The sequence below is a fragment of the Acanthaster planci genome, linkage group LG05, assembly GCF_054643075.1.
Source record: "Acanthaster planci isolate LZ-2023a linkage group LG05, COTS_SCS, whole genome shotgun sequence".
Lineage (NCBI taxonomy): Eukaryota > Metazoa > Echinodermata > Asteroidea > Valvatida > Acanthasteridae > Acanthaster > Acanthaster planci.
This window is the reverse complement of record NC_141781.1, coordinates 16,629,671-16,655,605: the sequence shown is the minus strand read 5'-3', so window position 1 is coordinate 16,655,605 and position 25,935 is coordinate 16,629,671. Positions and strand designations below refer to the sequence as shown.

The window sequence follows — 25,935 nt, the reverse complement described above, 5'->3', positions numbered from 1 at the left end:
TTTCACTTGTAACATTTGTGTATTTTCACAAAAGGTGAAATTTAATCAAACTCCAAGTATTCTTATTCATAAATGTCAGTGTCATATACCAGCTACAGAGATCTGATGAAATTTTATATTGGCCTGATTTTTCCGATTTTTTATTAAATTTTTTTTGGAGTGCAAAATGAACTCTGTTAAATGCACCCCACTTTATTTTTTACAATTTTTAGTTAATAAGTAGGTGAGTGGAGGTAAATATGATTTACTAGAATTTATAAATTTTATAACATTTTTTGTAGGATAAAGCTAAATACTTGCCCAATTTCCGGATGTCAACATATTTCAATTTCAGACAAAATTTCGGGACATTGAAAATGTTAATGCAGGTTCAAAATTCTGTATCATGAAGACAATAATACCACTATTTAATAAAGTGGATTTGAAGTTCTGGAACTAAGAGGTTCAGCAGTGCTATATGAAGAAAGTCAAGTAACGTTGGAAGTATGTATGTAATACTCTACATGTACTAGAACTTTGGCAGTGCAGCACGTGCGATAACTTAGACATTAACTGTCAGCATCGCAGTGCAGCTCAAATGCTTACTCACTCTTAATTTGCAGATTTTTTGGTGTGGCATACACTGCGCGCTGCCTGTATTCCGAAAATAATGGTAATGATGTTCATACCGTTCGCTTGTCACCCAGTGCCCGACTAAGGACACTTTCATTGCCCTACCAACTGCCCGAGGCACACAGGACCAAGGCCGGCTACCCAGCAAGTTGAAACAAAACCCCAATCAAGCGTGACAGCACTGACATTTTCCCGGCAGATGAAAAAGGAGGCTACACATAACGACTTGCGTCATATGCATATTATGCTCTGAAAGTGTACAGTACGTACTGTGGCGAATGTAACTGACACCTCTTGTGGTGGACCCAGTAACCGGCCGGATCAGGGATGGAATTGACCTGGCCCAACCCCACAAATATATTTATTAACCTTGAGCAAGGATGAGCGGCTACCCTGACACAAGGGGGGATATCAGTAAACGAACAGCGGACTAAGCCTAGGAGCAGTTCGTTGGGTGGAAGTTTACCACCAATTAGGAAAGACTAGATTTATCTGGTTATACAGTAATGAAACAATGAAACACAGGGAAACCTAAATAAACCTCACAGCGACACAGGATTTCCAAGGACAATAATCAAGTATTTGATTTATTGCAATAAAAATCAATAAGGTATATAAATCACACAAGGTTTATGTACACAATACACCTCACAAGGCAATACAATATGCCTCACGTGGTTAACTAACCACCCCACTAACTTAAACACAGCTAGCCTACAACCCAAGGGTTACCTCACTAAATAGTGATAGCCCTCACACAAATAACACAGAGTGTCATGCAAAACAGGGTCGATCTAACGAAAAGGAAATTACCCTCACAGCGATCTGAGTACATCAAGTAAACCTGAAGGCTAGCTAGCACAATGACAAGATTGCCTTCCAGTCGTCACTCCACTATCAGTGCTTACAGACGACAAGCAATCCAACAGCAAAGACCACTAGCTCCCAGCCTAGGTTCACGACACTCAGCTCTATCACTAAAGTAATCTAGACCCAATACGGTTCGCTACTACACCTACCAGTTATAGTCACTACACGCAGCGCCCCAGGTGCAGCGTCCACGCTATACCTCGCACAGTCACAGCACAGAGCGGTAGAAAGCGTCCTCCACGATCCTGCCACTCTGCAACCCAGCAGCGAAACCCACAAACTGATTGTGCGCGCTCTAAGCACGCCGCAAGCGCCCAGACCTAGTGCTCTATGCGACGCTGATTGGTCAACGCAATGCTTAATAATTCATGGCTTAGACTGGCATTCATGCCTACCCTGTTTCGTTACATAATATGCATATGATGTCTAACCGAAGTGCACCCTCTTGTGATACTATAATTCGCTGTTTTCGTGATGTTTTGCCGTTGCATTCACATTTGAGGTTTCTATAAATGTATCTGTTAATTTTTTTTGTTTATCAAATCTTGAGTTACAAAATTGCTATTTAGTTTATCCTAAAAGTCGTGAAGCTACATGTACCACTCAAGATTGATCTCTGATGATGCTGTGGCAAATCTCAGTTGATTTGCAACTACATAATGTTTGGTACATGTCGGTTGTGTGCACAAACTATTGGGAGCCTAGGGCGATGTTCGGTACAGCCGAATGTTCAGTATAGCGGTGTTCGGTATAGCGATGTTTTTCTGTACTAATAAATAATTAACTTGGTGTATTTTGTATTGAACATTTCACTAGTTATTTATATGTAATTTGCAGGAAGTTGTTGAGGACTAACAAGGACCCATGAAACTCATACAAGGTTTTTTTTTGGGGGGGGGGGCAGTTGTGACAATGTGCAGTGTTCAACCTGTCCCAACTCAAAGCCACAAGCCACATTCTACTCATCCGTGAGCTCCTGAATGCTAGCAAAGCTTTCCTAGCACATGATGTGCACCAGGGAGGCATCCTTTACTGCTCGAACAGAAAAGAAACTATCTTAGGTCTTATGACTACACCAATTTCCTGACAAGGGGACAACTGGATGAACATACCATGCAAAAGGTGAGTGAGTGCCATGCTGTTAGAGGCAGTTGACCTGACTTTGAAACCAACGTGTATGGCAGCTAGAGCTGACCTGTAGACACAAGTTGTAGATACTTGCAGCTCCGAGTAAAAGAAGTACAAAACGAAGTTTGATCATTGAAGCACATAACAAAATGCTAAATTCTGCTGTCATAAATTAAACAGGTGGGCAGACAACGTCCCATGTGGCCATGGCTGTAGCTTTGCCAGAAAGTCCTGTCGAACAGAAAGATTGTTGGACAATACCCAATATTGGAAGCAGATTGCTGGGAGCTGGGTGAAAATATCCCAGACCTTGGATAACGGAGGACATCTGGTCTGGCCAATAGGACAAATGGATGGTGAACCAGAAGTCTTGACAGTCAGGTGAACAAGGGCTGGTGTAGTCAGAAAGGAGTAGTCAGGAGTATCCGACAGTGATCTTGCTCTATTTTGGAGAGGACTAGTGGAATTAACAAGATGGGCAGAAAGGCATACCCTAGCATGCCCATCAAATCAGACCCGTAGGGCATCTGTGGCTCATGCACAGAGGGAGAGAAACTCTCATGCAGAATACCGGGAGTTGAGCATTGTTCAGAGAAGTAAAGAGGTCATTGTAAGGTTGCTCTATTGTCCTGAGGAGAGTGTGTTCGCCACTATGTTGTCAGCCCCTGCCATGTGGATTGTCTGCGGGTCAACTGCATGATCCTTTGTCCTTTCCACTGATGTGTGAAAGCAGAGGCAAGAAAGCCACTTGACTAACTCAAAAATGGAGATGACGTTATCATCCAGAGCCCCTAGCATGACTGTAGTCAGGTCTGGACAGAAAGGAGAATTCTCTTTTCACATCTGAAGAATGTACCTCGATAAGAGGGAAAAAGATGAAATAGGTCAGAAACCACGACAAAGACTTCATGTAACTTAGACAAAGTTGGTTTTAGTCTTTATCAAGCAAGGAGTTCCTAACGGAAGTCTTGTTAAGTCGGATGCATAAGTTGTCTTTAATGGTAGTGCATAACTCTGGAACATATGGAAAGGTGCTGAAGATGTTCATGTCATATTTAAAGTAAGCCGTGTCCTGTATGGCTGCTGGCACCCCGACTGCCCCTGGATTAACTACCAAAAGCATTAATTTCAGAAACAGACACTTTTTTTTCATTTCGATCACACAAGGCTTAATTGGAAGAGATGGCCTAGGTCACCCTCATCATTATAGCAAAATAGTGGACTCACAGCAGGCTTACTTTTGACGGACCTGGTAAAAGTCACAGTAAACAGACTTGGACACATCCACTTTGAAGTAATCCCATGCACGGACAGTGTGCAGGGCATGCACAGATTCAGAAGAATAAAAAACTAGATGAGAAGAGCGTAAAATACATGCGTTTGCCTGGGCGCAGCCAGTGGTCACATGAACAGGGCAAAAAATTTTGAACGCACAGAATGCTAGTATGGCGAACATAATTTCTACTTACACTAACTTAAGTGAGCTTTATCCGGGCTAGTCTTCTCCAACAGAAAATGCTTTGATTGTGGTGATTTGAATAAAGTTTTATAGTAAATTGTGGTGGTCAACAGAACTGCACCAATTTGCCACAGTTGCAAGCAAAGACAGGAACCAGGACAGTCGAGAGAAAAACCGACCTTCCATGAGTAAGTACATGAGTCAATAGCGTAGGCCTGGGCCTAGCCTATAGGCTAATTGTGCTCTGAGCGGGTAAAGTAATTTAACGGCAATAAACAAGACTTATATTATGTTGGTGATATCAGCGTGTATTTCAAGTGTGTATGCTGAAAACATATTATGTAGCACGAAATGTCACAGAGCCTCAGAGGGGAGGCCCCCCCTTTGTGTCAGCCTTTGTGTTACCAGAATCTCAATTCTATTGAGGCATCTATGTGATCAGTCACAACTATCTAGAGTGTGTATTGGGTATGGACAGGGAAGGGGATACCTCCCTGTCACATTTCGTGCTGGGTATAATCAAACAAGCTATCAGGCTAGAGGCCTGTCTGAAAATGAATTACATACATGTAGTTGGCAAGATATTAATCAGGAAGCATCACACCAACTTTGTAATTATTATTAATTTTTCCTCAGAAGTACCCTTTGGCACTTTTGCAAGCCTGAAGAAACCTGTAGAGAGGAGACAATGAGAAGTAATCACAGTTGTAGAGGTGGGAGGAAACCCCAGTGAAATATTCTGGGTAAAACCCACAGAATCAGGCAGGGACTAAAAACACAATCCTCATGTGGGCAGTGCCAGGATTTGAACCCGGACCGCTCAGGTAGAAGGTGAGGAAACAACCACTACGCCAACCTGATTCCCATACATGTGTATGTACTGCAGGGCCAGGACTTCCCTACGTAATGTTTAACTTGAACAAATCTGTTCAAAAGATTGTGTGACAATTTTCATTAACAGTGAGTTGGGATTTTCGTCATCGAATCATTCTAAGTAGGAACCTTGAATATCAGCTCTTTTCGCTGGTGGAGAATGTTCCTCCAGCTGCGGTGATATGTTTCAACCCTAGAGGACAACCCAAGAGGATAACAATTAATGAGCACTGATGTTGGATCCCCCATTATTTTACCATGCACCAGTTACTGTTGGAATCCCTTATACTTCGAGTTGCGCTCTACGATGTTTCTGAAAATCAATACATTTCTTTGCAGGTCATCTGTTTGGGATATTTATCTTTTGTTAGTAGACTTCAACAATACCCTAAAATGTGTAAAAAGGAGGGGGTATTTCCACGCATTCAATACACATTCCCTCATGGAGACCCAAAGCAATGAAGATCTGGCTAAATAGAATAAAGTGCACCAACAGAGATGGGTCTAAATGGCAACCGACAAAGTATTGTAACAGTGGCACCAACAGACTGGTGCGGGTGCTGGTGTGGCTCTGTGGGGCCGTGCCAAGCCCTGCCGGTTGGCTTGTTGGGCCCATCCCTGCATTGTCAGCGCAGTAGCACTTTGGGGATTTTCCATTGACCTCTGAGTTTTTCGTGCCAATTCTGGCAAATGTGTTAGTGTGATTTGATCCGGTGTGAATGTGACAGGAGATCCAGATTTGCTTGTACTTTTATATAAAAACTCTGTGTGTGTTCACCAGTTGTTGAGGTGTAATAAAGACTTGAGGACAAGCATTTGTGCCCTTTTTCAGATGTGTGCACCCCCCCGAAAAAGAGCAGCGATGTTACAGTATATACAACAGACTGTGCAGCAATTACTTTCCTGCTGAATTCAAGAAAATGCTGCCCCATACATATTTGAAGATTATCTAGGTCATTTAAACCGGTAATAATGCTTAAATTATGTAATGCAACTTGAAGTTTACGCAAGTATGGAATAAAGCTTGTGGTTTCACTGTTTTCCTCGTTTAACTGTCTTTTTTTTTTTCAGCCCATACTCTCAAGCTTGGACTTCAACCGCCAACGAAGAAGAAGGAAACACCTCCTATGGAAGATCCATTTCTGATCCCAGCCGACAAGGCGTCTGGCTCTGGTGAGCACATGATGGCTGAACATGCATACAGTCATCCTCAAATGATGACTTATTAGGGAAGCTCAGGAAGGCATCGCCCATCTGGAGAAGAAAAAACAAAAAGTTGCAGAAGACAAACCCGCAGTTAACAACCAAGTCTGCATCTGTGAAGGGCATCGTTCACAGACTGAAAAAGGAAGGACTTGTTCCCGATGACAAGGTTCAACTAATCCAGTCAAAGTTCACTAACCTGCAGTTTGGACTCGCAAACAGTTTATCATCAAACTTCAATCGACTATGTGGCCCAGAGATAAGGAACTTTGCATTGTACCTGTCCTACTGCTTGAAAAAGCTTAGGAATTCAACATTATGAAAACTAGTTTATGTTTTTATTAATACTGTTGTGGTTTTATTCTTGTATTTGTTAACAAGGCCTGGCCAATATGAGCTGTGGTGGCTTGAAGCCCCAATGGCATAGAAGCGCAGTAAGGTCTGTGGAACCCAAAGAAGAATTAATGGGTGCCAGGGTGTCATGGCTCGATGGCGCACCAGGCGGGTGAGGCCCCAGCACTCACATGACTTTGGTATCTGCATGAGGAGGAGTACGCACAGGGGCCGCCAGAGAAGTGGTCTTCTTGGATGATGTCAAACGGCAGGTAGTACTCTTCAGCATTGCCAGGGGAACACTGGCTTGAGTGCAGTATGGATTCCTCTGATGATGATATCATGATAGTAGCACAGGCCTGGGAGATGTCTGATGGGGTACTCTCTTGGGGGCCTCGGCTGGCTCGCCACATCAGCAATTGACCAAGGAAACAGGGTCCTTGCCAGATCCCGGTGGTTTCCCTACTCGCGTCTTCCACAGTCGACCACGGAGCTTCCCTGTCAGCTCCATGGGGACAAACAAACCAGGGCCAGGCCAGATCCTGGCTGGAACCCCATGGATGACAGCAAGGCTTTTTTCTTGTCCTGGTGGCCAGAGAAGACAGGGGAGTATGACAGATTCTGACAGTGACCCCCTTAATTCAACCAGCTAAGGTCTGCAATTTATCGGTAGGGTAGACAGAGGAGTAGCTAGAACGAACCTTGTAGTACCAATGGTAAACACCTACAGGGTGCACATACAAGAAAACAGAAGAAAAGAACACAAAATATACACGAAAAGAACACTCTTACCAATAAATGCAAGGTAATACGTTGGAACGCCGCTATAATGAACACGACGGGGTCCATGCTAAATGTTCGGTACAGCGGTCTTTCAGTATAGCAAAATTTACTGCCGAAAATTTCGTTGCCATATTGAATAGCACCCTCTCTTTTCTAACTGAAGTGCACCCTCCTGTGACACTATGGTTCACTGTTTTCGTGATGTTTTGCAATTGCATTCACGTTTAAGGTTTCTAAAAATGTATCTGTTGATTATTTTTGTTTTTTATTAAATCTGAAGTTGCAAAATTGAATTCAAGTTTATCCTAAAAGTTGTGAAGCTACAGCTCAGGACCAATCTTCGATGCATGCTGTGGTGAATCTTGGTGGCTTGTGTATCAGCGGCGCCCTCTTTAGCCTAATGTTAGTGCAATGCCACAGTGTGCGTGCGGTTTTCTTCTGCAACTGCCGATCATGCAGAGTTGAAAAACCAGTATCCATTTGATACCATTGGCAGATTAACCGTGCGTGCCCTGGCCGTTACTAGGAGATGACTTTGGACAAGTGTGGACCAATGTACCCAGTTTCTTAACTAGTTCATTACAATTAACTCTTCAACAACTAGTGGCTTTTCCTTCTAAGCCTTGGGGAAATAATGGCCACTTGTCACTTGCAAAATAAGTGTGGTTTGGTTTGCATTGCCTTCCAGAACCAGCTTTTTTCATATGTGCACTTCAAGTAATTTAAGAGGTTCAATTTAATTTATTTTAAATTTTATTCATTCGTGGCTTTCTTAATTGAAATTGTTTATTACTGTTATCTTGTATTATGTTATTTAATATTAATATTGTTTTAATTTCATTAATTTTTTGCATTTATAATTATATAATTAATGTCTTTTTAATTGTTTCCTGTTTCATATTTAACTACTTGGAAAGCTCCTTGACAGAAACTATGCTTTTCTTGGGCAATCAAGCAGGAGCTGGTTAAATATTGTGTCCTATATGTTTTGTTTCAGATGTTAAGATGTACAGGAATACATCATGGGTATAGGGAGCTTTGAAGAGAGGTAGACCTGTTGTCTGGCTGCTGCTTCCTTCCTTCTTACTTGTAGGAAAAATGCATACTAGCCTTCCTCCATCTCCTGAATCTCTCAGTGTGGCTCCTAGTGCCGTACTCTGGGACCTCACCTCAGCAGGTGTGCTAAACCATATGAAGGGGTGATGTTAACACAGCATCATTGGGCGAAGAACCTCCAAGATGCAGGTTACCAGCCAGGGTGGAAGAAGTTCACAACAAACTCAAAGGCTATGTGTTCGGGACCAGGGCAACTAGCTAGTTGGACGATATTGCTTGTGGTATGGCATGGCGAGGTACTGGCTCCGCTATGCGACATTGCCCAAGAAACACTACATGAAGATGACAACAACCAACAATCATTCCATTCAAGATCGGTTGTCGCCTAGATTCAGGACTGCCACTTCTACTGATGGTCATCAGGGCAGGGGTGGAAATATGCTACTGGTGGACCAAAGTAAATTCGTGCCAGGAATAAGATCACTATTGGCACATGGAATGTGAGAACATTGAGAAAAGCCGGGAAAAGTTAAGAGTTAGAATATGAAATGGAAAGATACCACAGGAACATACTGGGACTCTGTGAAGTACAATGGAAGAACTTTGGAGAAACATCTACCCAGAGGGCCACAAACTCTACTACAGTGACAGGAAAGATCAACATCAACAAGGAATTGAGATTTTTGTTCACAAAAACACTGTGGATACTGCCATAGGATGCCGACCGATCTCCACTGAACTCATGCCAATCGTTTGAGGGCTTTACCATTAAACATCATAATTACCACCAACAGCAGAGCATGATAATGAAAAAGTTGAAGACTTCTACACCGACTATAAGAAGCCCTTGATGGAACTCCAAAGAAAGACATCATTGTGGTGCAAGTTGATTAGAATGCAAAGGTAGGAGAAGATGCATCTAAGGACTGGGAACAAGTATGTTGGCCATCCTGCAGCACCAACGATAGAGGTTTGAGGCTCCTAGAGTACACCAGCTACAACAACCTCAAGCTGATGAACACTTTGGGCCCACACAAGGCATCAAGGAGGTGCACCTAGCACAGCCCAGGGGGAATTAATCACAACCAGACTAAATCATGGTCAAACATCGCTTCACGTCCAGAGTCAACATTGGTAAGACCAGAAACTTTCTAAGAGCCGACATTCGAAGTGACAATAAGCTTGTGATTATTATTGTAGAGAGCCTCTACAAAAAGGCCACAAGCACAGTCTTCTTCAATAACAACATTGGAGTATGGTTCCAAATGACAGTTGGAGTATGCCAAGGCTGTCTGCACTCCCTACGCTTTTCAATACCTTTTGGAGTGGATGCGCACACTTGAAGATCATGAAAGATTGGAGGCTCATGATCGGAGGCAGAACAATCACAAACTTACTTTTGCCGAACAGCAGCTTGTCCACCGGAAAAGACCTCCTCAGCATACAGCAAGGAGATCAGTTTGGAGGAAACTAACTTGATATCCAAAACACCAATGGCATTACTGTTGACATAAAAGTCAACAATCAGAAGCTTGAGATCCACTACAGCTTCAAATACCTGGGAGCCACAGTAGCAGATGAAGGATCAAAACCTGAAATTCTCTCCAGGATAGCTCAGACCACAACTTCAATAACCGAACTGAAAAACCATCTAGACCGACAGGAACTTCTCAATCAAATCCAAGATCAGACTGATGCATTCCTTGGTCATGTAAATCTTGTTCTATGCTTGTGAATCCTGGACCGTCACAGCGGACATTGAAAGAGCAGTTGAGTTGACTTCTAAAAAGTACTTGGCATCTCCTCCAGCGACCACATAACCAATGAAAAAGTCAACAGATGAGTTGAAAATGAAATTGGACCATGCATCCATAAGTAGAAAAATGCCAGCTGAAGTGGAATGGACATGTCACCCATTCATCAGTCCTTGCCAAGACAATCCTACAAGGCATGGTCCGACGAGGAAGAAAATGAACAAGACAGAAGAAGAATTGGGAAGATAACATCAGAGAGTGGACAGGCATTGAGCTGAAGGAAACACTAAGAAAAGCCGAGGACTGAGAGGAATGAAGGAAGCTGGTTGTAAAATCTTCTGAGGGGCCCCTACGGTCAGCCTGACTACGGGATCCATAACCGTAACCGTTTAGAAGTATCTTTGTGGGTTGAATGTCTTTGTAAATGTACCCCGAAAAGAGGAAATAAATGAAAATGTTTTCAGTTGGGGTAGGGGACAAGACATTTTACCCCATAAAGGGTACAATAAACTATACTTGACACAACCTGTTGAGAAGGTAAAAATATTGCTCAAACTCACTTGGATTTCGGGGGCACCATACATGTCTCAAGGTGGATTGATTACTAGACGGGTTCCTTTCCAATAAGAGTGAAGTATTACTTGTGTGCCTCATGCAAACGTCTGGTAGTTGCGCTTGATGCTAAACTCTGAAATCATCTTGAGCCAGTTCTGGGAATGGTACTTTTGGTCAAGGCTTCAAACAATAAACATCCACGTTCGATTGAAATTAATTCTTCTTGTTTCTACAGTGTTCCGAGTCAGAAGATATTATGGGTGGAGATATGTAATTCATGGTGGCATCATCCAAACTTTATCGTTTCACTTTGGGAACTTGTTTATCTTTTTTTTTTTGCAAGTATTACCGGTAATTAAGAATTCCTCTGTGAGTACCGCGAGAACTGTAGCCAAGAAGATGATGCCAATTGGTAGGCTAAGGCTCACACGGGCTGCTACACAGCTTACACAGGGACGCAGCCCATAAAGAGAGCTCACAAAACCCTGTTTGCCCCACCAGAAGACAAGACACATTAGGAAGGACAGTGACGCGATGTTAAAGGGAAGCCAAGGTGAGAAAAGTGCCACTGAGATATCATGTAAAGAAGCAACGGCTACTACAGTGCTGAGATATCATGTTAACAAGCAACGGCAAACACGGTGCTGCACACACCTGTAGGGTTGCCATGTTAGTTTGCAAATGTGGTCCAGCATGCACTAGTGGGCATACCATGTCAGACTGCAGTTAAAGTGCAGCATGTGCTGACAGGAATGACAAATCAGCATGCAAATGCAGTCCATCACACACCAATTGGAATACCAAGTCAGCCTGCAAATGCAGTCCAGCGCACAACAATTGGGATGCCCAGTCGGTGCCAATGTGGTCCAGCCCACATCTGAGCGAGGAGTACAGAGTCAGCCTGCACATTCTGCAGCATTTATGACCGGGGTGATGATGACCACAATATTTTCTGCTGCATCCTGCACTGGAGGAGTGTCTGGGTTGGTAGCCAGTGCTTCAGCTGTTATGCCTCCTCCTGTCAAGGTTCCGGTGGGTTTTGTCCATGGATGAGTAATGCACTATTTACAAGTACATTGGGTACAGATACAGCAGAAGGGGCATTTATTCCTTGTGGTCCTACCGTTACTTCTCCATCGTCGATGACATCTGGCATTATACATTGGACCTTAGCTTATATTAGTTCCAGCACAGGGGGGTGGAAAAGTGCATGAGGCCCCATTATACACAGGTGGCTGTAGCTTGCCCATTTATGTGGTTGTGCCAGCCCCCCATATAAGCACCACACCACTTGAGACACATTTGCCCCATACTTGGGGAACTCAGAGCAGCGCAGCAAGTGGAATGGGCAGCAGTACACGTACTAGCGAACTTAGATCAAGAGAGAATGCTGGACTTTTGGCCTTCCCTATTAGTACTCTAGCACGGGTTGCAATCAGTGGGGTATTCGGGAATCCCAAACCTATCCAGCACATTGAGTCAATTTCCTTGATTGGGGGACATGTTTCTCAGGCTGTGAAAGAGGGTAGCACACCAGAAGTAGTTGTGCAGTCTATCAAAGCCACTGAAGTCATGCTTGTTATTGACAATAAGATGTTATTGTGTTTGAACTAGTCCAAAACAAGCCGTACAACTTGATGCATGGGACACAGGTTGTCAGCTTTCCATGAATTCATGGCCTTTTACCTGGTAAGGTTTCCTCAATGGGTCCAGGAACTTCTTAAACATACTGAGATTGTGCTCATGGCATCAGTCCAGTTCCCTGGCAGGAGTTAGCAAGTATATGATGAACAATTTTGTCTTTTGCTGGAAGCTCAACCTAAGAAATCCTGGGGTGAGCTACAGGTTGAATTATGGCTAAAAGTAGCATCTTGTGAGGCAACTCTTTCAGCGGCAATATGGGTCCCGCCGAGCACAGGGAATCCCAGAGACATGTGCTTTGCATTTAATAGTCCGAATGAATGTAAATTTTTGGGCTGTAAATATCAACACAAATGTGCCAGAGGCTCCTGTTCCGGGCATGGGGCACCTATAAGCCAAAAGCAGGACAGCTAAAAGCATTACCAACCAGGAGGCAAAAGGTAGATAGGGCAAATGGACTACGGGACAGGATTAAAAGTACATTGACCGTTGTGACTGAGGTGGGAAGAATTAATATATTGTTTGGGGGTTGGGGACTTGAAATACAAAAAATGGCACTATGGCAGGGGGAAAAAATAAATGCCAAAAGACTGGTGGTCCTCGTTTGAATAGAAAAAATAAGTTGAGATGGGAAGGATGAATATTTTTGGTGGGTTGGGAGCTCCGCATAAAAAAAAAATGTGTGGTGGTGCAGGGAAAAAATAAAACCACACGGATCTAGGTGTGGATTGAAAAGAAATGCTCGAAATTTTAAAAAATGTTGTCAAAATAAACAACACATGGTCTAGGTTTGGATAGCAAAGAAATGCTGAGGTGGGAAGAATTGATGTATTTGACGGGAAGGATGTGTGAGAGAAAAAAAACAGCAGTGGCCAGGAAACATGACAGCCACATGTGGTCCATGGTTTGGGGTGGATTTATTCTAGAAATTTTTATCTTCTGGATTTGCCGAGCCACTTTTTCATTCTTCACTTGCACAACTGCCCAATTATTTTATTCAAAGCACCCAACCCTCGGCATTTTTCTAAGGCTTTTATTTTTTTTCTGTGCCACGGCTGTTTTTTTATTTGGAGGACCAAACCTGCCAAAATGATTAATTCTTCCCTCCGCGGCGTTTCTTTTCTATCAAAACCATGACTACCTGTGGTTTTTATTTTTTTCCGGCACCACTGCATATTTTATTCGGAGCATCCATCCCAACCTATCAAAATATATTCATTCTTTCCTCCGCGGCATTTATTTTCTATCCACACCTACACCACTTGTGGTTTTTCTTTTTCCCAGCACCACTGCATTTTTTATTCCGAGCACCCAACCCGCCAATAATATTAATTCGTTCCTCCTTGGTATTTATTTTCTATCCACACCTCAACCACTTGTGCTTTTTATTTTCCCCCCTGCACAACTGTATTTTTGTTGTTGTTGGAGTATCCATCCCAATCCATCAAACTATATTCATTCTTTCCTCCTTGGCATTTATTTTCTATCCAAACCTAGACCACGTGTGGTTTTAAAATTTTTCACAGCACCTCTGCATTTTTTAGTCGGAGCGCCCAACCAGCCAATATCAATTCTTCCCTTGGCGGCATTTCTTTTCTATCAAAACCTTGACCACTTGTTTTTATTTTTTCCCGTAACCGCTGCATTTTTATTCGGAGCGTCTATCCCAACCCATCAATCAATAAATTCTTTCCTCCTTGGCGTTTTTTCTGTTCAAACAAAGACCACACGTGGTTTTTATTTTTTCCTGTACCCCTTCACATTTTTTTCTTATCCCAAGCACCCAACTGATCAAAATATATTTCTTTCCTCCTCGACATTTTTAACGAAAACCTTGACCAGAATCGTTTTTATTAAGAACGTATAAAATGTGGGAAGTCAGTACATCAAAGGGGCAACTTGAGCGTTTTCTAAGAGGAAGGAAAAAATCTTATCGGACCAAGCACTGTTGACACTTACATGTATTTAGCCAAGACTCAAGAACAGCTTGTATGAATGTTTTTCACATCTTTGCTGTGACTTTGTTGTGACCCTTCTCGCACGCGCAGGAACGGCCATTTAACATAACAATATCAATATCAACTCATGCAAGGGAACGGGCAGGAACGCATTCGGAAATGCTCTTCGGAACAGGGGTGAACGGGAGGGTGTGCAGAACGGAAGGCAATGCATGCAGACGCGTTCGAACGGTCACTGTATTTTTGATCCCGTCCCTTACCTGCCTGAGCATCGCATCACCAGGGCACTTGTTCAATATTTTTATCTCAACTTCTTGAGACTGCCCCTCATGTTTCTATTGCATGTGTTTGTGCAACGTCGACGACTTCCCCCTCCTTCCTTATGGGGGTCCCCCGCATCGTGGCTCATCGAGGGAAATACAATGCACGTCAGATTGTTCTTCAAGGACACATTCAAGCATTTGCACCTGACGAGGGGCGGGAGACACCTGAAAATTTGTATTTAAGTAAGTTCCCACAGGGTGATATGGCTTTAAGAGAGGTAAATAAGGTGTCAGGAGAATCCCTGTACAAGGTCAGGAACATAGTAAAGTGTATCAAACTTTGCACATGTTTTGAGTAAACTTTGTACACTTTTTTCCCCTCTATGAAAAAGAAACTTGACAAGTGGGAAATTTTTTCATACATTTTTCACAAGTGGGAAAATTTTTCACAGGCATTTTTTCACAATTGGGAAATTGGACTGTGAATGTGAATTCTTTTCACAATTTTTCCCAGTCATTTTCACATGGTTAAGTTTCAGTTGCAATGTTTTGTATGTAGTGACTGTGTAAGTTGACTGAACTGGAATCCTACTGTCTGCAAAACACTTACTGATGTTTATCATAGTGCACGAGAAACTTTAGCCTGTGTCTGTCAAATTCCCGCTAGAAAATGCCCCTTCATTGTTTGCTAGAAAACCCCTATGCAAACTTTGCTTTAACAATGTGAAACAAGTGGTGGTCAATGGGTTGTTTGCATAAATTTCTCCTGTTTAAACCTACGGGAGGAACAGTGGCTCCAGGTGGACCTCCCGGACACAAATGACATCTAGCGAACCACAAGGCAAAATTGGTTAAGAATTAAACAACATGGATAATCTTCCTTATTCCAACACCCATTCAATTGGTGGTGATGCGATGGAGGTGGATAACTTGACAGTTACATTTTTCTGTGTTGTGTTTCCCACAAAGGGTTGTGACAAAGTGACATCAAGCTGTACTTACCCCCCCCCAACAGAGTCAGTAGAGTAAGAAGCCTTCTCATTGCCTAAAGGTTTGATGTGACCTAAGCTCTCCTTGGCTCAAATCTCCTTACTTGATCGGTTGATCAGTGTGCATAAATTAAGTACTGGATCTTGATTACAATCCTGTGGGTTTTTTTTTAAGAGAGTATAACAAAATTTTTATCAAATTTCATAACTGATGCTGAAAGCTTTTAAAATTTCTACACTAACATGAAGAGTTTTCCCATCTGTTGAGCTGACACTGTGCAGAATTCTGCATTTTCCAATCAATCTGCCATGTCACTTGTCCCAAACCAAACTTCACACAACCACATACTAGTTGCTAAAAAGTGCATCGCTTCCAAAGTATCAATTCCCGGTGGGAATAAACCCTACAGTAAATAGAAGAGCTTTTGTGTCATAACATGCAGTGTCCTGTTTGTAATGTATAAATTTATGCACACAACCCTATACCTTACCCAGAATAACCACTCTACTGAATATTCATGAAAAAGTTTCCAGTCCTGCCCTTGATTGGCTGTTCCCGATCAACTCAGGATCCTGTGTTCACACAAAGTTTGCAGTGGCAATAGACCCCTTCACTAACAAATTCATAATTATGCACGCATGCGCACAAATGGCCTTGGCGGCAAGAATTGTGAGCAGGCCATTGAAAATATGACTTCAATGATCATTCTCTCTCAGGTTTTCTGACTTTGTTCATTTTTTTCTTGAGAAAATCTCTTTAAATCTTTAAACTTTCTATTAGTTTCTAAATGAAGTAGAATTTTTAGTAAAAAGATTTTAAAATCATAATTTTTCCTGTGCGCACAAGATCATCATTTCTTAGTATGGCCCCCTTCCATCTTGGAGCCAACCAGTGCATTTGTAAAAATACGTTCTGATGTTCAATCTACCTCCATGGTTCAATGTACATGTACTGGTATGGAACCCATTCGATTTGCTGCTTTTTGGACTTTTTGAAATGTGAAGAACTAGATCTCTTTCTCTTTGGAATCTGCATTTTGTCTTGAATAACCCCAAACACAACAACTGGATACCATTTCTTTCGATAGTACTCCAAGCTATGACCAAATTCAATGGTAAGGTATGTACATGTACGTAGAGTAAAAATGTACATTTAACATCGGTATGTGTTTTTGCAAAATGCAAAGGTTGACTCCAAAAACACTAACGATGTAGTTTATACAACTTATGATGGAATGGGGCCACACTAAGAAACAACGATCTCGAGCACACAGGAAAAATAACGATTTTAAAATCTTTTAACAGAGCAGTAAAAATTCAACTTAAATAAGAAACTATTAGAAAAACGATTTAATGGGATTTTCTGAACAAAGTCAGAAAACCTGAGAGAAAATTATCATCGAAGTCGCACCCCTGTACATTTTCAATGGCTCTCTCACACTCCTTGCTGCCAAGGCCATGAGTGCATAATTATGGATTTATTAGTGAAGAGGTCTATTTGTGCAGTAAGTCTCCACAGGTGGAACCAAGGCTAGGCATGCATGTACTGTGTATTACTCAAAGCAGTGTGTAGTACTGTATGTACACTGGTATTTCAACAGTGAGGATGCTAATTAAGGTGGGTCATTCCCAATGCAAATAATTCTACACTGTAGTTATTAAGCTTGATGTGCAGGGGTCGAAATTAACGGTGGTCCACTGGCCCGGGGCCACCAAAACCAGAAGCAGAACTATTTTGGGGGCCTTAAAAAGTGTATTTAAGTCCAGCCAGGCTGCCCAATTAGCTGTTTTGGTAGAGAAGTTCACAACTGATGCAAATGGGCATGTGTGGTGGGCCTGATTGATTTCAGTACATGTACTCAACCCGCGGGCCACCAAATTTTCACAAGGGCCAGTGTGGTGCACTTGCCACTGGCCCTGCGGGCCACCAAGAAATTGAAGTTAATTTTGACCGCTAATTTATGCTATAAATTGTGGGTTTTAAGGTTAAATCCACAGGTCTTGTTCCACCCATATATCTGATTTACAATACTGAGAATTTACAAATTCTGAGAATGAAGCATTTTATCATTTAAATGATGAAATGTCTTGTTCTTATGGTTTTATGAGTTTTATGTACAATTGTTGACTCAGGGCAATAATACAAATTATCTGTTACATTTCCTTTTGTGTGGGGTGTATACAACAGGGACTTTTTCTAAAGGACTGTCCAATTTTTTATTACCAATTGTTTTTTGCAATGTTATCTTATTGTTTTTTTTTCAAATTCGTATCATTTCTACCGTATTTATTTTTATGGTTTTATATCTTTTCATGTACAATTTTTGCCCCATGGCAATATTACAATTTTTTTTTCCAAGCTTACCAAAAACTTGTAAGGCTGTAACATGGTCATCATTCTTTTTTGCCACATTTGATTCTTACTTTGTTTCAGAATGACACTGAGAAGCATTTGCACATTACTTACCCTGCATGCGTAATGGTTTGCCTTGACTGGGAGTTATAAGTACACCGTGCTGCCAGGATATCACCACTTCTGATTTCATAGACATGATCCATAGGATAGAAAGCCTATAAATAGAATTAAAAAAGTTTCTATTGCAACAGTATACTCAGAGACCTTACCAATGCAAAGTATGCAGAATGTAAATAGCGTGACCTGGTAAATATTTCTTAGTATAAAATCTAGAAAAAGACTTTGATTTTAAAAGTTTCTTCCTTGATAATTCAAGAACCAAATGAAAACTCAAGTTCATATTTTGTTATACTATAGTGCATGTTTATGAGTGCAATTGCACAAAAAAATCATTAGATGACAGATTCAGAGTTCTTTTTCACAAGGTAAAGTCGATGGAATGGAACATTTAATATGTCAACAAATGATATTATTTTTATGAATTGCATGAATGTGAAACATTTTTGTTTTATGCAATGCCTCAGAAAATCATTTGTAAATTTATGTTCGGATATAGGTTTCTTTGTGTCTGTATTAATTTGACAACCAACTGAAGTTTCAAGAGAAGTGTTATCCTCACCATCAGTTCAGATATTTCCTCATCTGACAGAAGACAAATGGTACCAGTATTCTGCATTTACTGTATCGCACACAGTTGTGTGTATTTGTGTGATGACATAACGATACTCCTATTGCATGTAAGCATGCAACACAATATTTTCTCTGGGTGTGAGGAGCTATGACTGTGCCTATTACACATACGAAGAGTATGAAAGTACAATAAATGGGTATAACCAACAGTCCCTTACTAATCAAACCAAGTAATTCAAGATTCATGATTAGCGGTCGAGCAATTTACTCAGGTTGTATTAAATCTGGACCACATAATGATGGATGCTTCTTAATTACATATAACAGGTTTGCCCTTACCCAACGTATATTAATAAGCACTGTATGCTCAGTGCCTGTCCGAGAGCTTGCGAAAAAACCTCACAAGCTTACTCGGGTGGGACTCGAACCCACGACCTCCTGCTTACTAGTGCAGATGTCTTAACCACTCGACCACCGAGTTTGCCGGGGTCCGCTGGCCGGTCCGAGTCAAATGAAGCAGCGGGTACCGCGAACTATTTTCAAGATGTATTTTTGCGTTGGGGAGATGTTAATTATATATAACGGGTTTGCCCGTACCCAACGTATATTAATAAGCACTGTATGCTCAGTGCTTGTCTGAGAGCTTGCGAAAAAACCTCACAAGCTTACTCGGGTGGGACTCGAACCCACGACCTCCTGCTTACTAGTGCAGATGTCGTAACCACTCGACCACAGAGCTTGCTGGGGTCGGCTGGCCGGTCCGAGTCAAATGAAGCAGCTGGTACCGCGAACTATTTTCAAGATGTATTTTTGCGTTGGGGAGATGTTAATTATATATAACGGGTTTGCCCTTACCCAACGTATATTAATAAGCACTGTATGCTCAGTGCTTGTCCGAGACTGAGCTTGCGAAAAAACCTCACAAGCTTACTCGGGTGGGACTCGAACCCACGACCTCCTGCTTATTAGTGCAGATGTCTTAACCACTCGACCACCGAGCTTGCCGGGGTCGGCTGGTCGGTCCGAGTCAAATGAAGCAGCGGGTACCACGAACTATTTTCAAGATGTATTTTTGCGTAGGGGAGATGTTAATTATATATAACGGGTTTGCCCTAACCCAACATATATTAATAAGCACTGTATGCTCAGTGCTTGTCCGAGAGCTTGCGAAAAAACCTCACAAGCTTACTCGGGTGGGACTCGAACCCACGACCTCCTGCTTACTAGTGCAGATGTCTTAGCCACTCGACCACCGAGCTTGCCGGGGTCGGCTGGCCGGTCCGAGTCAAATGAAGCAGCGGGTACCGCGAACTATTTACAACTTATACAATGTGCAAAAAGTAAAATGAATTCCAAATGCAGATGAAAACCCCGGAATCCAAACTCATCCAACTGCTTCCTAATGGTTTATAAAATGAATATGTACCTGTAGAAAATCAACCTCGATTTCAAGACTTCCCTATTTAAGAAACATAATCAACAATTTAGCAGATATACATTTACTTGACTTACCACTATGAACTTTAAAATGTAACTCACATTTTTTATATAAGATGGGTTGCAGTCAGATAGGTTTAGAAAGTGTTATATACCAGCAGTGCTACAAAACATTTACATTTGAGGAAGGTTATTGAAGTATTAATTCAGTTTCATTAATTCCATCCACATATATACATGCAAACAAATGTCATGGCCAGTGGCTCACCACTCAGTCCTATTCTTGCCAACATATTTGTGAGCTGTCATGAAAATCTCTCCCCACCTAATGTGGGTTGATTCTACTACTGCATACCTACCAGATACCAATGATATGCATTATTTCCTAGTCCATTTGTTATTAAATTCTCGATCACCCTACAGTACGCCCTCACCCGCTTGACCCCATGAATCGTCCTCTTTTTTTGTAGCGCAAGAGTGCAGAGGCTGCTTAGGGAGGGTAGTTGGTAATCTGGTAGGTATGCAGTAGTAGACTCAACCCACATTAGATGGGGAGAGAATTTAATGCCTGCACCTGTGTAAATGACCAATACATATGCAGAGTAACACCGAACCTGAGGATGGTGGGAACACCACCAACACCCTAGTCATGACGAAAAAGGAAAATGGAACGATGAGGGCAAACAAATGTATACTCTCATCATGTTAATGCACAACAACAAATGGAGAACACATTTAAGCTCAGCATAAGAATTGCCTAAGAGCACCCTCTTGCAGGGTGAAAGACGGCTGGCAGTGAACCCACTATGATGTCAACCTGAGAACTGACAGTCCCCCTCAAAACATCACTCCCAATTTATATCTGGAAGCTGGTCGATAGAGTCTAGTGGATGTGATGAACAATTAGGTGACTGGCTCTCATACGTCCTTCTCCAGCTGAGACACTAACAGCTTACATTCCTACTGGCAACAGCAAGTAGGAATGTAAGCTTCATACTGAGGTGAAAGAGGAAAGAGGGAAGCTTGACACGCTGGTTCAAAGGGAGGTTCAGTTTGTAGCTGGAGAACATTGCCCGAACACCACAAGAGAGTAAGTCGTTTGGATGGAAGGCATTCAGTGAACATTTCTCTCGGAGATGGTGAACCATCAAATTGTTAGGAATCACAGAGCCACAAAGGATCGCTGCTATTGCTAGTTCCAAAACATGGTTACAAGGAAACTGGAGTTGATGAGGTGCATAAAACGTCCATCACTAGCGAAAGAGGCACTTTGGTCAGATCTGTGGAGTGCCCTTCACACCATCAATCAAAATGTTGTACCCAGCTGTTGTAGATTCTCCTAATGGATTGAAGTCGGCCTCTGGCAGCCAAGGCCGAAGCAGTGTGAAAAGGCCTGCCTACTAAAAAGATCGTTAAGTTACATTAAGTGTAGACAGACAGGTCCGCGGTCGAAAGAGTAAGACCGGACCCTGACACTGAAGTAGCAGGATATCGATCAGGAGTCTGACTAGCCTTTCCCAAAAAGGACTGGGGGTCAATGTTGTATCCTAACACAGGACATTCATCAAAACTAACCCTGAGGCACAGGCCCAAGGATTGACGTAGTCCAGGAAAAATGTCTCAGGAATTACTCAAACATAGATAAAACGGCTTTCTGATACAGAACCCTCAGTCCAACTGCAGTGAAGCCTCGACAAAGGGGAGGGTTCTCTCTGCATACACAACATAGGATACTCCGATAAGAGGGAGAGAGAAGTGAAATAACAGGAAACCATGAGAAAGACTCCAAGTAGCTATATAAACCTGGTGAGTATTTCGAGCAAATGAGGAGTTACCGCCAAAAGACCAAGTCAAATAAAAGTTTGTCCTAGTGGCAATGCATGACTCCAGAAAAAAATGAAGAATGACTAAAAAATAAATCTTGTCTTACATCTGATGTAGGGTCAAAGACAGGTCCATCTGTCATCAGAAAATCAAAAAATAAAAATGAAGCATCTGTAGTCATGAGATTACTCTAAGAGGATGAAAACCATCTCAGTGCTGCCCAACGGAAGCAGAGTATAAACATTTACTCAAGACACATATGTTTCAGCGGGACAATTAGTTTATGCGTATGTGCGTCAAATTGTTTCATGCCCATGTGAACTGAAGATGGCTGTCCAGTGATCACAGTTTTGAGCTGTGATCACTGTATTGGGTGTCATCATCTCTGAATTGACATGTTTTGTTTTTTCTTTGTGACTGAAATGAATTTGAGACCTTCCAATTTAATTTGTGAAAGTGTAACTTCAAAACAACAAATATCTCTCACCGCATTTTAGATTTGATCAGCAACACCTACTGCAAATGTATGTAGGGACATGGCACTTTACGTGCAGAATATGCAGCACACTCACTGTTTAAGACATAAAATTGGGAAAGACATGATTATTGAAAACACCAACTTGTGCGTACTAGGGTCATATGCTTACGAGCCACTAATTAGTCCCTAAAGATTTGTTTGGAATACTCTATCGGAGTGATCTTTTTGATAAGCATTATCGAGAAGAATGACCAGTACTCTAAAAGCAAATTTATGTTTTTAGTCTAACTTTTAGGGCGACGATCACTGATCAATGTGCAAAAGATAGTTTGAGTGGCGGAAGAGTTACACCTTGGCCAATTCACGCACGTACGTCCTAACAGCCTCTTTGGCAGTGCGTGCTCTTGGCCGTCGCCGGTGAGACCTTCTCTCCTAAAATGATTCCATTTGATGCTGCTTCTTGCTGGTGTTTCATTATGTTCACATAACCAGCTGATGCATTATTATTTGTAGATTACCCTGGTTGGGTTAGTGTGCATGAACAGGTCATTTTAGAAATGGAACGTGGACTATATAAGTTTGCAAACTTCCAACTAATGGTCTTGCAGTTGAATCATGCATGACGTGTATGTTGTATTAGCGACCATGCTGTCACTGTTCATGTATTATAATTATGTCACTTCTCGCCCACTGTATACATGATAGGTTAAACGTGCTGTGTGTAGCACGTGTGTATGGGGTGGCCAAACACTGCCTGCGTTCTGTAGGCTGTGTTGCTTGTGGTATATATGGGCCAAATACATGAACCTCTATCTCACTGTTTGCCAATAGCACATGCGTATGTCAGATCGGATCACATCACATCACAATTACATACACAGACTTTGTTGTGTTTTTAATCTTGTAGACCTCATATTCATACAACTGGGAGCACTTGACTTAACCTTTTTGATGAAACTCTACCCCATATGATATCAGGGTAAGCTGGTGAATGTTAAACATCAAATTGTGTGCTATATTCATGTATTTCACCCTCTTTGAGATACAATTACCAGGATATACAAAGATTTATTCTTATTGTGTGCCCATCTACATTTACATATACTATAATTTTGTAAATGTTCAAAAAACTTATTGTAACTGAGCTTATATTCAGCACACAATAAATACATTTATTGACTATTTGTCTTTATGGATAGGGTTTTTTGGGGGAACTGTAAAATAATCAATCAAAAATCAACAGGATTAAACAATATTGGGAGACAGGGACACTGAGTGATTTTGTGTGTATCTCTCCAAGTGCCCTTCCCCTTATCCACCTCATTGGTAGATCGAACAGCAACTGAGGTTGGCCTCTCCTACCATTTCACTTGGCGTCACAGACAGGATCCAGGGGAACTAGACGATACAATAGCACCAAGATACATTTTCATATTTGTCCTGAAGAAAACCTCTGATATAAATATAGTCGTGAGTGGTGTATAATTTATGAGATAATTATTCTCCTTGATTTAAGTTCTCAAACCTTGATGGCATACATATAATTATAAAGCCTTGCTTGAAGTAAAAGTTTTATAGATGACCTCTGGTGGTACAAAGTCAGTAGGAAAAAAAAAAACAGCCTCGTCTGTATTGCACAAGCATAAAGTGGGAGGTAAATGATGTTATTATTATACCCCTTCCAACTTTAACGCCCGAAGCGAGTGTGCCATTGTTACTTTTGCCGAGTATAGCTCAAGTAAATCTCGGCTTAGCGTTTTGAAAGAGGGCGTGGTCGAAACTCGGCAGAAAAGTCAGGACGCACCTCTGTCCAATATGGGGTGGACAATCAGAAGTTACTGTCAGAACTCTTCGAAGGACAGTAACAGCTTCAGGCAGCTGTTCACTGCCTTGTCCAGCAGCAGACCCAGATGAGCATGCAATTGCAGAATGATTCTGACTCTGTGCAGTCCTATGCTGTTAGACCACCGACTCTGGAGCGCAAAAAGAGCTACCAGAGTCAGGTTACTTGCACATTCTGTCACAAGCAGGGTCACTCTGAAGAAAAGTGCAATGCTAAGAAATGCATGGAGGGCGCCAGTAACAAAGAAAATACCGCAGAGAAAACTCCCCCCTTCGGGAAATGCCCTGCCTCCGTCATAAAGGGCACTATGACAGAAAGGGGTTCATGTGCCCACCAGTCAGTCAGATCTTGAGCCAGAGAGCACTGATTGTGAAGACATTACAGAAGATTCTGCCATAGATGTGGATAGGATGATGAACAAGGACGACCATGGAAAACTCCTTTCAAAAAGTCCTGCCAAAATTCTCCCCCACAGTAGTGTGGGTCGAGTGTCCCAGAGAATACTTAACCCAACAGTCACTACGTATGAAAATTTCCCATGCACGTATAGCTATTCACTGAAAAGACTTGATCATCCATGGTGCCCCTTGACCTCCCACTACGCACTGCAGTCATGCCGCCATGTTCGCCCTTCTTTTCGAAAGCGACTAGGAATGTCACAGCCAAGTGGGGAGGTCGGGCGGGAGAGAGCTGTTTGGGTAGGTATTCTCTAGTAGACTCAACCCACACTACTGTGGGGGAGAAGTCTACGGCGCTCTATCTACCCAAACAGTCACTACATAATGCAGAGTGGCAACGGTCTAGGTGGTGGGATGGCTACAGAATACAAAAAGATGTAAAAGGGATAAATGGCCATTTATCATCAAGATAAGAATATGCTCGTCATGATTTCCAGCCAGATATGAACTCAGTGTGAGGAAGAAACATTAAAAAGGACACACCAGGAAGGAAATATCTGGAGTCATGTGTTGTCTCAGGAATGGGAGTCGATGGTAGAGCACATTAGGTAACTTTGACACCAGACAGTTGCTAAGTATGATTGAAAACTGCAGTTCCGAGTCTCATAAAAGAAGAAAAGAATCGGTTACTGCACTTATTGGTATTTGAATTGAACCACTACAATGTACACTCTTTGTCGTGCCTTGAGTAGTGAGGAACCGTTTGCTGCTAAAGTAAGATGTTAGGGATATTAGGGATCTAGGAGAGTCAGACTTCAGGGTTAGGAAGGTCTGAATGACATAAAGAGAAGTGTCTTTCCTGGCCAATTCTAACAGCATTGCCAGGACTATGGTTAGTAGAGAGGGGCATGTTGGACTTACAAGCCCTACAACTCTAGCCTGTTGGAAGAAGAAGAAAAGGGTTGTCTGCGACTAAGACATGAAGGCGAGGGGGTCTGGTGCAGGACAACAGCAGCTAGATGTTCCATGTGAAGGAAGGAACAGCAATGCGCAGAGACGGTTGTCTGGTACCTAAGGAACGGACTCCGACAAATTGTGATGAAGTGTCTATTCTACTGCATGAATCTTTCTCTGAGAGCAAGCATATGTATTTCGAAAAGTTGTTGTTGGCTTTGAGATGGGTAATCTTTGGGTAATCTTGAAGTCCAATGTTCATAAGAACAACTGTATTTTGAGGAGGCCAAGGCGTAGGGAGAGTGTACCTCCATTGTGATTTATCTGGCGTAGGGAGAGCGTATCACTGTAGTGATTTATCTGGTGAAGCAACAATGTGATAACCAACACACTCCTGTCCCTGAAATCTGAAAGTTTAGACATAGGAGTAAGTCACAGAATTCGGGAAGTGCCGGTATAAACCAGTACTTGAGAATCC

The 25,935-nt window shown here is 42.1% G+C and overlaps 2 protein-coding genes and 1 pseudogene across 2 annotated transcripts in view; 1 reads left to right on the top strand and 2 right to left on the bottom strand.

The window, feature by feature from the left end:
• The window catches only part of pam (peptidylglycine alpha-amidating monooxygenase), a 234,795-nt gene that overhangs the window by 91,588 nt on the left and 117,272 nt on the right, over positions 1 to 25,935 (bottom strand). Inside the window, exon 10 of the mRNA XM_022250921.2 lies at positions 17,945 to 18,048. Coding sequence (XP_022106613.1) covers positions 17,945 to 18,048 — 104 coding nt within the window. The remainder of the gene's footprint in view (positions 1 to 17,944; positions 18,049 to 25,935) is intronic.
• Positions 1,171 to 7,164, bottom strand: LOC147799121 (uncharacterized). The gene is made up of 2 exons (XM_087136471.1): positions 6,670 to 7,164; positions 1,171 to 6,196 (listed from the first exon to the last, which is right to left on the bottom strand). The coding sequence occupies exons 1-2, from the start codon at positions 6,889 to 6,891 to the stop codon at positions 6,068 to 6,070; spliced, it is 351 nt and encodes a 116-aa protein (XP_086992597.1). The 5' UTR covers positions 6,892 to 7,164; the 3' UTR covers positions 1,171 to 6,067.
• On the top strand, positions 11,971 to 12,852 carry LOC147799120 (uncharacterized; annotated as a pseudogene).